This window comes from Bufo bufo, chromosome 5 (assembly GCF_905171765.1).
Source record: "Bufo bufo chromosome 5, aBufBuf1.1, whole genome shotgun sequence".
Classification (NCBI taxonomy): domain Eukaryota; kingdom Metazoa; phylum Chordata; class Amphibia; order Anura; family Bufonidae; genus Bufo; species Bufo bufo.
Window position 1 is genome coordinate 530,648,486 of NC_053393.1, and position 16,256 is coordinate 530,664,741.

General features: G+C 42.9%; 1 protein-coding gene across 2 annotated transcripts in view; it reads left to right on the top strand.

Moving 5' to 3' along the window:
- PPP1R9A (protein phosphatase 1 regulatory subunit 9A) overlaps positions 1–16,256 on the top strand; it is a 257,522-nt gene that overhangs the window by 165,438 nt on the left and 75,828 nt on the right. For both annotated transcript variants that reach the window (XM_040431213.1, XM_040431212.1), the window contains exons 6-7: positions 599–734; positions 15,821–15,973. In XM_040431213.1, coding sequence (XP_040287147.1) covers positions 599–734; positions 15,821–15,973 — 289 coding nt within the window. The remainder of the gene's footprint in view (positions 1–598; positions 735–15,820; positions 15,974–16,256) is intronic.

The window sequence follows — 16,256 nt, forward strand, 5'->3', positions numbered from 1 at the left end:
GTAGTTATATTCTTGTACATAGGAGCAGTATTATAGTAGTTATATTCTTGTACATAGGAGGCAGTATTATAGTAGTTATATTCCTGTACATAGGAGCAGTATTATAGTAGTTATATTCTTGTACATAGGAGGCAGTATTATAGTAGTTATATTCTTGTACATAGGAGCAGTATTATAGTAGTTATATTCTTGTACATAGGAGCAGTATTATAGTAGTAATATTCTTGTACATAGGAGGCAGTATTATAGTAGTTATATTCCTGTACATAGGAGCAGTATTATAGTAGTTATATTCTTGTACATAGGAGGCAGTATTATAGTAGTTATATTCTTGTACATAGGAGCAGTATTATAGTAGTTATATTCTTGTACATAGGAGCAGTATTATAGTAGTTATATATGTACATAGGAGGTAGTAATATGGTAGTTACTGGATATTATTGTACATAGCAGTATTATATTCTTTTTCAAAATGTAAAACCAGTCACTTTATAATTATGCATTTGTACAAAAAATATCTATTTCTTTATAAAATCACAGTATTTTAGAGGACTTATTTGGTGACTATTAATCACAGATTTTTTTTTTCACTGCACAGGTTTATTATAGGACGTGAGAAACCAGGACAAATTAGTGAGGTCGCCCAGTTGATCAGTCAAACTTTGGAGCAGGAGCGTCGTCAGAGGGAGATGCTTGAACAGCACTATGCGCAGTATGATGCAGATGACGATGAGGTGATTATGATAACATATACATTTATGTTAGCGTTTCTTAAAAAGTAAAGAGATTCTCTGGGATTTTCTAAGGCCCCTTTCACACGGGCGAGTATTCCGCGCGGATGCGATGCGTGAGGTGAACGCATTGCACCCGCACTGAATACCAACCCATTCATTTCTATAGGGCTGTTCACATTAGCAGTGATTTTCACGCATCACTTGTGCGTTGCGTTAAAAATTGCAGCATGCTCTATATTCTGCGTTTTTCACGCAACGCAGGCCCCATAGAAGTGAATGGGGCTGCGTGAAAATCACAAGCATCCGCAAGCAAGTGCGATTTTCACGCATGGTTGCTAGGAGACGATCGGGATGGAGACCCGATCATTATCATTTTCCCTTGTAACATGGTTATAAGGGAAAATATTAGCATTCTGAATACAGAATGCATAGTAAAACAGCGCTTGAGGGGTTAAAAAATAATAATAATTATTTAACTCACCTTAGTCCACTTGATCGCGATGCCGGCATCTCCTCACTGAACAGGACCTGTGGTGAGCATTCATTTTAGGTCAAGGACCTTTGGTGACGTCACTCCGGTCATCACATGGTCCGTCACATGATCTTTTACCATGGTGATGGATCATGTGATGACCGGAGTGACGTCATCAAAGGTCCTTTACCCAGGTCCTGAAGAAAGAATACAGAAGGAGATGGCGGGCTGCGCTATCAAGTGGACTAAGGTGAGTTCAATTTTTTTTATTTTTTTTTTTAACCCCTCCAGCGCTATTTTACTTTGTATTCTGTATTCAGAATGCTATTATTTTCCCTTATAACTATGTTATAAGGGGAAATAATACAATCTACAGAACACCGATCCCAAGCCCGAACTTCTGTGAAGAAGTTCGGGTTTGGGTACCAAACATGCACGATTTTTCTCACGCGAGTGCAAAACGCATTAGAATGTTTTGCACTCGCGCGGAAAAATCGCGGGTGTTCCCGCAACGCACCCGCACATTTTCCCGCAAAGCCCGTGTGAAAGAGGCCTAACAGAAAAAAGCAAGACTGTATCCTTTTTATGGTTCACAAATCAAGGAAGAGTGAATCGAGCCTCAGATCATAGATCCAAAGTTGATTCCTTAACCCTTTCACTACCAGCGCCATACATGAACGGTGCTGGAGCGATGTGGGAACATGGCGCCCGCTCGCACGTGCAGTGGGCGTCATGGCCGGCAAGTCTCTGCTGTTTCAAACAACAGAGACCTGCAGCTAATTACCGTGACTGGCAATAATGCCAATTGAGGTAGTTAAAGGCTTTGGATGCCGTGATCAAGTGAGATCGCGGCATTTAAATGCACAAAAACCGACACCCCCTGCGGCAAATGGAGGCATCGGTAATTGCACTGAACACTATCAGCCTATCAGAAAAATAAAAAAGTTATGGCTCAAGAAAGATAGGGAAGAAAAATGAAACCAAAAAAGGGATAAAAAACTTTGTCGTTAATGTTGTTTCCGTACAGCATTAAAATGCAGGAAAACTTTGTCTCTGCCAAAGTTGCGCGAGACTTCGGTAAATGACTACGTTATTCCTATCTGCGTATTTAAAAACATTTTAAAATAGGAATCCGAAGTCGTCTTTGGTACTGGCTGGTGCCTCGGTACAGAAGCCGACTTCGCATTCCTATTTTAAAATGTTTTTGAATACACAAATAGGAATAACCTAGTCATTTACCGAAGTCTCTCGCAACTTTGGCCGAGACGAAGGAATAGGACATGTTCTGTATTTTCCAGAACGCTCACATGGATGATATCCCTGTGCTGTCCGTATTTTTTGTGGACTCATGTACTGTACGTAAATGGGTCATTATGTTATCTTCAAAAAATGCAGATGGGATGAGGACCCAAAATACAGTCATGTGCATGTAGCCTTAAAGGGGTTATCCAACCCCTATAATGCCCCCCACAATGGCCGGGCACCTCATACAGGTTATACTTGCCCTGCTCGCGGGTGACGCTAGGGAGGCTCGTTTAACCCCTTTAACCAGAAATCAGAAGTGCAATTAAATGTATTGTCTGGAGGTCAGGGGAGCAGAGGGGCTTATAAAACAAAGGATACAGGGATGGAGGGACCTGTAGAAGATGAGAAAAGCTTTATTCTTTGTTTTTTAAGCTCTTTGCTCCCCTGATGGTTTAAAAAAAACTCACAGACAACCCCTTTTGGGCTGCTTTCACACTAGAGTTAAAGTTTTCCGGTATTGAGTTCCGTCATAGGGGCTCAATACCGGGAAAAAAAAAAAAACGCTTTACTTTTGTCCCCATTCATCGTCAATGGGGACAAAACTGAACTGAACAGAACGGAGCGCTCCAAAATGAATTTCGTTCTGTTTAGTTGCGTTCCCAGACCGGAGAGCAAACCGCAACATGTTGTATTTTGCTTTCCGTCCTGGGATGCGGAGCAAGACGGATCCGGCATGACCCCCAATGCAAGTCAATGGGGACGGATCCGTTATCTCTAACGCAATCTGCCACAATAGAAAACAGATCCGTCCTCCACTGACTTTCAATATAGTTCATGACGGATCCGTTTTGGCCATGTTAGAGATAAAACAACCGGATCTGTTCATAACGGATGCAGATGGTTGTATTATCAGTAACGGAACCCAAGGAAGAAAAGAACACCGCAGACAAGGCCGCACCTCTTAGATAAAAACTAGAGTTTATTAAACAAACATAAAAGCCCAAGACATTTAAATCATTGTGCATGGACTATAAATATGTCCAAACACATAACTGCAATAGGAACAAACACACGCCGTCTAAAACAGTATACCATCCGTAAATCAACTATCCAATAATAGGCAGACATGGAGTGCAGGGGAATACGCCCCACGCGTATCGCCAGAAAAAGCTAGCTTCCTCAGGCTGTATTATCAGTAACGGAAGCGTTTTTGCTGGACCCTGCCGGATCCAGCAGAAAACGCTAGTGTGAAAGTAGCCTAACTCCTTATCAGAAAGTGTTAACTTATAAGTCGCCATCTTTAAGCTACACACACATGGCAATATCTGTTACAGTCTGAAATCCAGCTCCTAGCACAGGATGCTGCTATGTTCATCCTCTGTACTTTACACTGCAGCTCCTCTTATTCAGACAAGTTGCTGTATCTAAGCACAAGTCCATCACAATTAGAAGTCAATGCACGAGGAGCTGTTTTCTTTCTGTAGAAAATGGTTTAAAACTAAAGTGACCAAACCATGTGTGCGAAGAAGATGAGCAAAATAAGACTCAATAAAAGGAAGGGGGGGGGGGGGGGCTTAAAAGTGGATGTCCACCCTTGAGTAAATTTTTTTGTACCTCAATAGGTTTTAAATTCTTTTTTTCTTATAGTTGTACTTTTTTATGCAGAATTCCACAATCCCTTAATGTCCTTGGCTCCCAAAATATATTCGGTCTGCATGCAGCCACCACTAGGGGGAGCTTAGGATCTTACTGTATACTGTGTCATTAGTTAGCTCAATCACTGGCCTTTTAAGAAATTAATCAGCACATTTCTGGACCGAAAAAGCACAGAATGATAAAATAATAATAAAAAAAGGAATGTCTGTAAATAAAGCTGTTTGTACAGGGATTCTGCTTTGTGACATATGTTACAATGTATTCACTAAGGTCTTAGGCACATGACTGTATTGTATTATAGGTGCTGTCATCAACCAAGCTCTACCTCTGGATTGTGCATTGGTTAATTTTAATTTTTAGTTTTTCATGAGAAACTATCAACAAGCTGGCTAGGTGTTATTTGCGGTACTTTCAGTGTCTCGTGTAAATGCTTGGAACAGCCAGACTCATTAAAGGGGTTTCCCAGTAATTAAGATTTTTTAACAAGTTCCTGCAAAATAGAACAATTGTGCTTACCTGCTCCACACCGCTGCAGTCCTCTGCGCTGCGTCTGCCCTCTCCATCTTCTGGTCCCCGCACTGTTTACGCCCGGCAGCGCGTGGGCATGGCCACAAGTTTCAGCAGTGATGTGGCCACAAGCAGCAGCACATCACCACTGAAGTCATTGGCTGGAGCGGTGCAAGTGACCCACAGAGGGACTGGAAGATGGAAGCAGTGTGTAGGACTGTGGCGGCGCGGAGCAGGTAAGTAAGAAATCTTAAATACCGTAAAATCTCTTTAATGTCAGGTTTCATCAGAGGCAGCGATAGCCTGTTTGCCTTGGTCCCGCTCCTGGCACAAAGAACTGATTACTCTTAGGTGACCTCTGCAGGGGAAATGTGGTATTACATGGCAGTTATCTTTATGTAATATAAGAATGGCTCCAGTCTGACAAACTGGGAGCCACCTTACAGAGCAGTTCTCCATTTTTTCTCGTAGAGGTGGTCACGCGTGGTGGACTTCCCCATATGCCCTAGTAGGTTTTATAGACAGGGGGCTTGTCTTCATGAGGCAAACCCCTTTTTTCAGATTGCCATTCGATAGGCATGTGTTATTGAGCGCAGTGTTATTAGGGAGCTGCAGTGGTCATAATACTACATAGAGAGACACAGTAATAATATGAGATCAGTTAACAGCATCGTTGTGTATGCAGGGCAGGCTTCATGCTGTAGCATAGATGGAGCACGCCTAGATCTTTCTGACATTTTATGTGTTTTATTTATTATGTCCTCTCCCTTCTGTACGGTTCTGGCCCGGTTCCAGACTCGAGGTAACATGAACTGCAGATGAACCGGCCCCAGCTGGGACGCCGCCTGGACTACTCATATTGTCGGTGCATTTCTGTCATATCGGCTCTGCTGCTGAGGACTTTATTTTATGTGACAATTGTCCTAATCTGTGTTTTTTGTATCTGTCTTTTAGACAATAGAAAGCTGTTGGCGGATCCCAGACCATTTTAGTGGGATCCACCAACAACTTCACATCCGTTCATATGTTGTGTCTGTATAGTATGCAATAGTAAATGGTGCGATGAGAAAGTACCACTTGTCCTGCAAAAAGCGAGCCCTCCTACGATGACGTGAACAGAAAATTTCAAAAGTTATGGCTCCGGGAAGGCAGGGAGTAAAAAATGAAAATGGAAAATCTGTAATGAAGCAGATGGGCGAGACAGTTATCATTACGTCTATGCAGCAGAAGTCTCAACCAATCGCCCATTCTTCTTCTTGAACTGGGTACCAAGACTTGAGGGCATGTAGTGTACCTCTAGTTTGAGGGTCCAATTAGTGGCCAGCTTCCAGAGGCTTCTACTGGATTAGAGGAATTCATTACGGTAATTATTATTATTTGTATAACTATTATTTTTACATAGAGCCGTCTACATGCACACCCTCAAATTAGTAGCTGTGGTGTAGAATTTAGCAGTTTTGTCCAAAGTAAGCAAAGAGAGCAAATCTGTGATCTCCTGCACCACCACCAAGTAGACAGCGTGCAAGTAAAACCATGGACATGGACGTAAACAGTGAAGAGGCGCAGCGTCCCGGCCCGATCAAACGGCTGAGGGGGGAAGGATGCCAGGAGTCGGGTACCCAGCGATATCATAACGATGGCCTGTCCTGTTTTGGCTGCTGTAGCGGGGGTGAAATAAGTGTGCACATTGGTAAAGTTTGGTGCATGTTCTGCCTGCTCAAAATGTTTTACTGGTTTTGTACGGCCCTTGCCACCTTTCCAAAAAGTGGGCACGGTGGGGCCGGGCATAGCCGACCCAGCACATTTATTATTAATCTACAAGAGGAAACTGTAGTAGATTATACCTGAAGTCTACACCAGCTCTGTTGCTGGTGTAGATTTCAGCTCTGGAGCACGGACTTGCAGACATTTGCCACAATTATTAAGAGACAGGGATTCAGATTGGCATACAAAACACTGGCCTCAGTAAATGTCCTCCTATGTTTTCTGCTTGTGGTCCCCTTTTTTTGTCCAGAGAGTCAATTGCCAGATAACTGGCTAGTGCTTAAAGGGTTTGTCCAATATGAACGTTTAAAGGGGTTTTCCGGGATTACGATGGTATTTAATAGATGCGCTGATGCCATTGCCTTCACCTGCTTTATCCTATTTCAATCTGGACTCTGTCTTAACCCATTTTCACCATGTAAACCAATCCGTCTGCTTTGTTTCGATCCTGTAGGTAGCACTAGGGCTGCAACGAGTACTCGACTAAATCCAGTAATTCGACACAAAAAATCCTTGATGAAAATTTTTAGCATCGAGGATTCGTTTGTGTCACGTGACCACGGTGCGGGAGTGAATCGCTTGCTGTTACTCCCGCTCCGTGGTCTCCCGCTGCGCTGCGAACACTCACCTTTCTAGCAGGGGTCCTCCGGACACTCCACAGCACGTCCATGGTCCCGCACTGACCTTCTGACATACACACGCCGTGACTTGACGAGCTATGTGACATCAGGCGCAGAGCAGCGCGGAACGATGGAGTGTTCGCAGCGCCCCTGCTGGAAAGTTGGTGCAACTAAAGCTGGGCGCCCGGAGTGCACTGCGTCATATTAAACAATGACACTCTGCACTCCAGGTGTCAGGAAGAGCAGGGGGGGATAGCTGATGGCACAAGGGGGGATAGCTGATGGCACAAGGGGGGAGAGCTGATGGCACAAGGGGGGAGAGCTGATGGCACAAGGGGGGGAGAGCTGCTGGCACAAGGGGGGAGAGCTGATGGCACAAGGTGTGGAGAGGTGCTGGCACAAGGGTGGAGAGGTGCTGGCACAAGGGGGGGAGATGATGGCACAAGGGGGGGAGAGCTGCTGGCACAAGGTGTGGAGAGCTGCTGGCACAAGGGGGGAGAGCTGCTGGCACAAGGGGGGAGAGCTGATGGCACAAGGTGTGGAGAGGTGCTGGCACAAGGGTGGAGAGGTGCTGGCAAAAGGGGGGGAGATGATGGCACAAGGGGGGGAGAGCTGCTGGCACAAGGTGTGGAGAGCTGCTGGCACAAGGTGTGGAGAGCTGCTGGCACAAGGTGTGGAGAGCTGCTGGCACAAGGGGGGAGAGCTGCTGGCACAGGGTGTGGAGAGGTGCTGACACAAGGGGGGGAGATGATGGCACAAGGGGGGGGGGGAGCTGCTGGCACAAGGGGGGGAGAGATGATGGCACAAGGGGGAGAGGTGCTGGTACAAAGGGGGGAGAGTTGCTGCCACAAGGGGGGGGGTGATGGCACAAAGGGGGAGAGCTGCTGGCACAAGGGGGGGAGCTGATGTCACAAGGGGGAGAGCTGAAGGCTCTGGGTGGGGAGAGCTGAAGGCACTGGGGTGAGGGCTCCTGACGAAGCCGTTGAGGTGAAACGCTCGTTGAGGTCTTGCGCTTGGGGCTCCTTTACCTCTTTTTAGTCAAATCATGTCTTCAGGTATGTCCCTCGTTAGATGTGTCTATTAATATATCGCTATGTCACAGTGTTCATATTTGGCCTATGATATATACTGAGGCTGTGAGTCAAATAATTCTTACCTACTGGTGTACACTGTCTTACATAGTTACTGGGGGCTTATGCTGTGGGTCTCATATTAAATGGTGATTATTGTTGGGTTAGCAAATAGAGTCATACAACATATTCCCCTATAGGGGTAGGTGATATGCATTATTACCACGGTTGTTAGGCATATATTCTACTATCTAGGAGACTCATTACCATTTACTGTGAGACACAGCATATAGCCTGGTATCCAGAGATTGTTATCATAGTTCTGCGGAGGTACCTGGCTGTCCAATGAGGTGTTGCCCCTTGCTTCTCTGTATATCCTTTTCCAGCTTGCCTTTTTTTCCTCCATATTTTATATATATTATTATAATAAAGTTGATATATTTTTTGATAATTGGTCCCACAGTTTTTTTTGTTATGACTGGGGTGGGTGAGAGCTGATGGCACTGGGGAATAGTGGAGCTGATGGCACTGGGGAATAGTGGAGCTGATGGCACTGGGGAATAGTGGAGCTGATGGCACCGGGGGGAACTGAAGCACTTGGGCTGATCGCACAGGGGCGAACGAAGGGTGTTGGGACTGATGGCAGGAGGTCTGATGAGTTTTTATAAAGGAAAACAGTCTATTAATTCATTTTTCCTTATTAGAGTACTCGATTAATCGGACAAAATAAATGATAGAATACTCGATTACTGAAATAATCGTTTACTGCAGCCCTAGGTAGCACTTCCTGTTGCTGCATCCAACCAAACCCATGATGCACTTCTCCTTCCTCTGCCATAGCTACACCCCGCCCCTAACAACGCCCAGGTAGTTTATATCTCCTCCCACACAGTTACATAGACACTCCCCTATAACTGCTGCGCCCATGGACATAACTTCATAGGAAATAAGAAGGAGCTGCATGGACATGGTCATGTGACCACAGCCCAGAACTGGTCAAAGAAATACATTACAAAATTACAGCAACTTTCATAAAGGATTATTTTATAGTAATGCCATAAATGTCAGGTAGGAGCCATAGAGTCACCGTTGGGACACACTCCTATCTCAGGAACAGGGCGGAAAAGAGAGGAGTCCGCGCATGTTTGTGGCTCTCTCCATTCACTTGCATGGCAGTGCAGGAAATAGCCAAGTGCGCATACTCAGCTATTTTCAGTAGTCCTACAGAAATGAATCAAAAAAGCCATGGATGTAATAGACTTGATGGGCCCTTCATGCTGTTTCTTTAGTTTTTGGTAATTTCCTTTGTTTCCACATAGCCTTGGCACACAGTTGCAGTTTTCATCAGACCTGCCATCGACAGGTTGACTTTATAATTATATACTGCACACTCTCTGCTCCATTCCGCTGCGAGTTCCCCGAGTGATTGTTTTTCTGCGCACACAACGACCTGGATGTAGCATCTCCAAATACCGCCCCAGGGAATACTCCCGAAGCCGCTCTGAAGCCTCCGCTCTAATTTCTCTCGGATCAGCCACCTCGGCTTCCATAAAAAACAGACTATTAAATCTCCGGAGTGCGTCACCAATATAAATAGCAGTATTAAATATTTCCTACAGCAGATAATCAAATTACACGGCAGCAGTGCATGGAATGGCAATGAGACAGGTGCTCGGTATCAGGCGATCGGCTCCCTCACATTTGGGGTCTCCAAAGCTTTGCTTCCCCATTCATCATCGAAGTCTTGAGAATGCAGCTTTCATCCTCCAGCAGATCAGAAGAGAACGGAATCGGCTTGTTGTTTTTTTTTTTTTAATGCTTTTTCATAAATCACATAGTAGTAAGGGCTGCGCCGATTACAAATGTATTAGGGTAGGATTTTGGAGCCCCCCCCCCCCCCCCCTTGCTGTTTAATGGTCAATACTACAAGGTTCGAAGAACATCTGCAGATGTAGCAATCGTTAGCTTGACGCTAAGACTACGGCCACGCGTCATGGCCATACAGCGGCTGAGAAACGGTCGCGTTGTGGAGAGAACCGTGCGGTCCTGAAAGCTGCAGCGGTATTTAAGTAAATCATTAAAAAATCATTGCTTTTTCACTGTGTGTCGTTATCGGCTGCGCGGTCAATCCATTTTTAGCGAGTAATCTGATTCCCGGCGTGGCTTGTGGAACTGCACAATTCTCACGGCACCGTGGCCGCTTCTCAGCTTTTTTTAATGCATAAAACTCCACCTAAAGATGTTGGCTGGAAGTCTGTTGTGATTAAAGCATGATTTCCATTAGTGCCAGTTTCCTTCCAGTTCAATTTTTCTTTGATCGACAGTCTTTTTTTTAAATTTGCTGCATACTCTGGCTGCAACGTTTTTGCCTCATTTTCATTTTTTTTTATATTTTTTATTTTATTTACATTTTTATTAAATAAAAAACCAGAGGGATACATAGTAAGTTCACAGATACACCATGGAGACATGTAAGCCAGTAGATAAGGAACATATAAGGAACATTAGAAATAATCTTCTGGGTTAAAGGGTATAAAAAGTCAGAGTCACACAATTACTTGTGAAACAGAAGGATTACGATGGGTAGGAGGTACAGTGGGGGAAATAATTATTTGACCCCTCACTGATTTTGTAAGTTTGTCCAATGACAAAGAAATGAAAAGTCTCAGAACAGTATCATTTCAATGGTAGGTTTATTGTAACAGTGGCAGATAGCACATCAAAAGGAAAATCGAAAAAATAACTTTAAATAAAAGATAGCAACTGATTTGCATTTCATTGAGTGAAATAAGTATTTGAACCCTCTAACAAAAAAAGACTTAATACTTGGTGGAAAAACCCTTGTTTGCAAGCACAGAGGTCAAACGTTTCTTGTAATTGATGACCAAGTTTGCGCACATTTTAGGAGGAATGTTGGTCCACTCCTCTTTGCAGATCATCTCTAAATCCCTAAGGTTTCGAGGCTGTCTCTGTGCAACTCTGAGCTTGAGCTCCCTCCATAGGTTTTCGATTGGATTAAGGTCCGGAGACTGACTAGGCCACTCCATGACCTTAATGTGCTTCTTCTTGAGCCACTCCTTTGTTGCCTTTGCTGTATGTTTTGGGTCATTGTCGTGCTGGAACACCCATCCACGACCCATTTTCAGTTTCCTGGCAGAGGGAAGGAGGTTGTCGCTCAGGATTTCACGATACATGGCTCCGTCCATTTTCCCGTTTATGCGAATAAGTTGTCCTGTGCCCTTAGCAGAAAAACACCCCCAAAGCAAAATGTTTCCACCCCCATGCTTGACGGTGGGGACGGTGTTTTGGGGGTCATAGGCAGCATTTTTCTTCCTCCAAACACAGCGAGTTGAGTTAATGCCAAAGAGCTCTATTTTGGTCTCATCAGACCACAGCACCTTCTCCCAGTCACTCTCTGAATCATTCAGGTGTTCATTGGCAAACTTCAGACGGGCCTGCACATGTGCCTTCCTGAGCAGGGGGACCTTGCGAGCCCTGCAGGATTTTAATCCATTGCGGTGTAATGTGTTTCCAATGGTTTTCTTGGTGACTGTGGTCCCTGCTAATTTGAGGTCATTAACTAACTCCTCCCGTGTAGTTCTAGGATGCTTTTTCACCTTTCTCAGAACCATTGACACCCCACGAGGTGAGATCTTGCGTGGAGCCCCAGAGCGAGGTCGATTGATGGTCATTTTGTGCTCCTTCCATTTTCGAACAATCGCACCAACAGTTGTCACCTTCTCTCCCAGCTTCTTGCTAATGGTTTTGTAGCCCATTCCAGCCTTGTGCAGGTCTACAATTTTGTCTCTGACATCCTTGGACAGCTCTTTGGTCTTTCCCATGTTGGAGAGTTTGGAGTCTGCTTGATTGATTGATTCTGTGGACAGGTGTCTTTTATACAGGTGACTAGTTAAGACAGGTGTCCTTAATGAGGGTGACTAATTGAGTAGAAGTGTCTAACCACTCTGTGGGAGCCAGAACTCTTAATGGTTGGTAGGGGTTCAAATACTTATTTCACTCAATGAAATGCAAATCAGTTGCTATCTTTTATTTAAAGTTATTTTTTCGATTTTCCTTTTGATGTGCTATCTGCCACTGTTACAATAAACCTACCATTGAAATGATACTGTTCTGAGACTTTTCATTTCTTTGTCATTGGACAAACTTACAAAATCAGTGAGGGGTCAAATAATTATTTCCCCCACTGTAGCTGTATTTTTTGGTGTTTTTGTTCCATAGACATCCATTGTTCTCAAGTTCAACAATTACTGTACAAAAAAACATTTCTTAAAAAAAATACATTGAAAAAAAATGCATACTGTGCCCGCTGTACTCCCCAATGCCCCCAAACACTATACTTCTGAAACTAAACTGCCTTACATATAGTCCCCCCCATATTATATTTAAGTCCCAGAGTGCTCTCATTAGTAATAATACTCCCTACAATGCCCCCAATGATAATACTGCTTCCCAAGAGTTAGTAATAGTGCCATCCATATCGTGCCAGATAATAATATCCCGCCTTAGTGCACCAAGTAGTAATAAAGCTATAATGCAGCTCTATAACGCCCCAGTAGTTATAATGCCTCGGTAGTACCCACACAAGTTATAATGCCCCCTATAGTGCCCTAGTCCCAGTAGTTATAGTGCTCCCTGTAGTGCCCCTTTAGTTATAAGGCTCTTTTAGTGTCCCGGTAGTTATAATGCTCCCCTGTGGTGCCTGCAGTACTTATAGTGCCCCCTGTAGATATAATGACCCCCATATTGTGCCCCTAGTAGGCATAATGCGACTTCAGTACCCCCAGTACTTGCAGAGCCCCCTTGTAGTTATAGAGCCCCCCACCCACATAGTGCCACCAGCAGGTATAATGCCTCTTTAGTGCCCCCTCTGTAGTTAAAAAAGTCCTCCCCAAGTGACATCACTGAAGTAACTCGTAGTTTATCAGATTACTAGTAATATCTGTATCACTGAAGTAACTCATAGTTTATCAGATTACTAATATCTGGTGACATCACTGAAGTAATTCATAGTTCATCAGATCACTGATATCTGGTAAAATCACTGAAGTAACTTGTAGTTTATCAGATTACTAATATCCAGTGACATCACTGAAGTAACTCATAGTTTATCAGTTTACTAGTAATATCTGGTGACATCACTGAAGTAACTCATAGTTTATCAGATCACTAATATCTGGTGACATCACTGAAGTAACTCATAGTTTATCAGATTACTAATATCCAGTGACATCACTGAAGTAACTCGTGGTTTATCAGATTACTAGTAATATCCAGTGACATCACTGAAGTAACTCGTGGTTTATCAGATTACTAGTAATATCCAGTGACTTCACTGAAGTAACTCATAGTTTATCAGATTGCTAATATCCAGTGACATCACTGAAGTAACTCGTGGTTTATCAGATTACTAGTAATATCCAGTGACATCACTGAAGTAACTCATAGTTTATCAGATCACTAATATCTGGTGACATCACTGAAGTAACTCATAGTTTATCAGATTACTAATATCCAGTGACATCACTGAAGTAACTCGTGGTTTATCAGATTACTAGTAATATCCAGTGACATCACTGAAGTAACTCGTGGTTTATCAGATTACTAGTAATATCCAGTGACTTCACTGAAGTAACTCATAGTTTATCAGATTGCTAATATCCAGTGACATCACTGAAGTAACTCGTGGTTTATCAGATTACTAGTAATATCCAGTGACATCACTGAAGTAACTCATAGTTTATCAGATCACTAATATCTGGTGACATCACTGAAGTAACTCATAGTTTATCAGATTACATATATCTGGTGACATCACTGAAGTAACTTGTAGTTTATCAGATTACTAGTAATATCCAGTGACATCACTGAAGTAACTCGTGGTTTATCAGATTACTAGTAATATCCAGTGACTTCACTGAAGTAACTCATAGTTTATCAGATTGCTAATATCCAGTGACATCACTGAAGTAACTCGTGGTTTATCAGATTACTAGTAATATCCAGTGACATCACTGAAGTAACTCATAGTTTATCAGATCACTAATATCTGGTGACATCACTGAAGTAACTCATAGTTTATCAGATTACATATATCTGGTGACATCACTGAAGTAACTTGTAGTTTATCAGATTACTAGTAATATCTGGTGACATCACTGAAGTAACTTATCATTTATCAGATCACTAATATCCAGTGACATCACTGAAGTAACTTGTAGTTTATCAGATTACTAGTAATATCCAGTGACATCACTGAAGTAACTCATAGTTTATCAGATCACTAATATCTGGTGACATTACTGAAGTAACTCATAGTTTATCAGATTACATATATCTGGTGACATCACTGAAGTAACTTGTAGTTTATCAGATTACTAGTAATATCTGGTGACATCACTGAAGTAACTTATCATTTATCAGATCACTAATATCCAGTGACATCACTGAAGTAACTTGTAGTTTATCAGATTACTAGTAATATCCAGTGACATCACTGAAGTAACTCATAGTTTATCAGATCACTAATATCTGGTGACATCACTGAAGTAACTCATAGTTTATCAGATTACATATATCTGGTGACATCACTGAAGTAACTTGTAGTTTATCAGATTACTAGTAATATCTGGTGACATCACTGAAGTAACTTATCATTTATCAGATCACTAATATCCAGTGACATCACTGAAGTAACTCATAGTTTATCAGATCACTAATATCCAGTGACATCACAGAAGTAACTCGTGGTTTATCAGATCACATATATCTGGTGACATCACTGAAGTAACTCATAGTTTATCAGATCACCTATATCTGGTGACATCACTGAAGTAACTTGTAGTTTATCAGATTACTAGTAATATCTGGTGACATCACTGAAGTAACTCGTGGTTTATCAGATCACATATATCTGGTGACATCACTGAAGTAACTCATAGTTTATCAGATTACTAACATCTAGTACTTCTCTCACAGATCACATTCTCAACCCGAATCAGCAGGAAACAAATATTGGATATTATCCTCCATCTGTTCGGCAGTTTGCTGTTTTGTTAGAGTTGTCACGCTCCCCTTGAAGCAGTATTATAGCTGTCAGCATCTCATAGGGTTTGAAGAACGGTCCTTTCATCTTTGGAAACAATTATGACATAACTTGTGCTCTGAGTGTGTTTTCTTCCGCAGCGTCGTGTTCTGATCACCCACGTGTCCCCTATTATTTGGCTGACAGGCTCGGGCGTGTGAGTTACAGAAGATAAAAGAACGCGGGGGGCACTTATTAATGCTCTTGTTCTGTTGGAATCTTGTAGGTTCTCAGGAAACTTCTATAGTAGTTATTCATAATAATAAAAAAAAAAAAGGGATTTAGAAATTTGCTGATTAAACCATTCTCTATTAAATAACATTTTTGTGAAAGTACCGTGTTGCGGACATGGGAGTGGAGGCACGGACCGGAAGCCCTTTTGTGCCTACGAATCACAAAAAATAGGACCTATCCTACTTTTGCCGTATCTTGCGGACCCATTCAAGTCAATGAGTCCACACCGCAGCACGGAGTTCACAAGGACGGTGCTCGTGTTTTTGGGATCCACGGTTTGCAGTCCACAACACAGGAACAGCTTCACCTCGGTCGGGTGAATGTAGCCTAAATGTTAGACATGTTAGTAAATCTGCTCCAGTATGTTCTCACCCAGTCCATGCTTGTGTAATGTTATCTTATCGTTCATCTTACAGACTGGAGAATACGCCACTGATGAGGAGGATGAAGATGTGGGGCCAGTCATCCCAGGAAGAGAAATGGCCATTGAGGTTTTTGATCTTCCAGAAGGTGATGAAGTGTTTTCTTCAGATCTGGATGCAACAAAACTAGCTCACAAATTTAAAGAGGTAAGAAAAACAGCACATGGTCAAACGTTATCTGGGAATTTACTGACATGATGCTATTCGTACTATATAGACTCAGGATCAGTACAGGATAAGTAATGTATGTACACAGTGACTGCACCAGCAGAATAGTGAGTGCAGCTCTGGAGTATAATGCAGGATGTAACTCAGGATCAGTACAGGATAAGTAATGTATGTACACAGTGACTGCACCAGCAGAATAGTGAGTGCAGCTCTGGAGTATAATACAGGATGTAACTCAGGATCAGTGCAGGATAAGTAATGT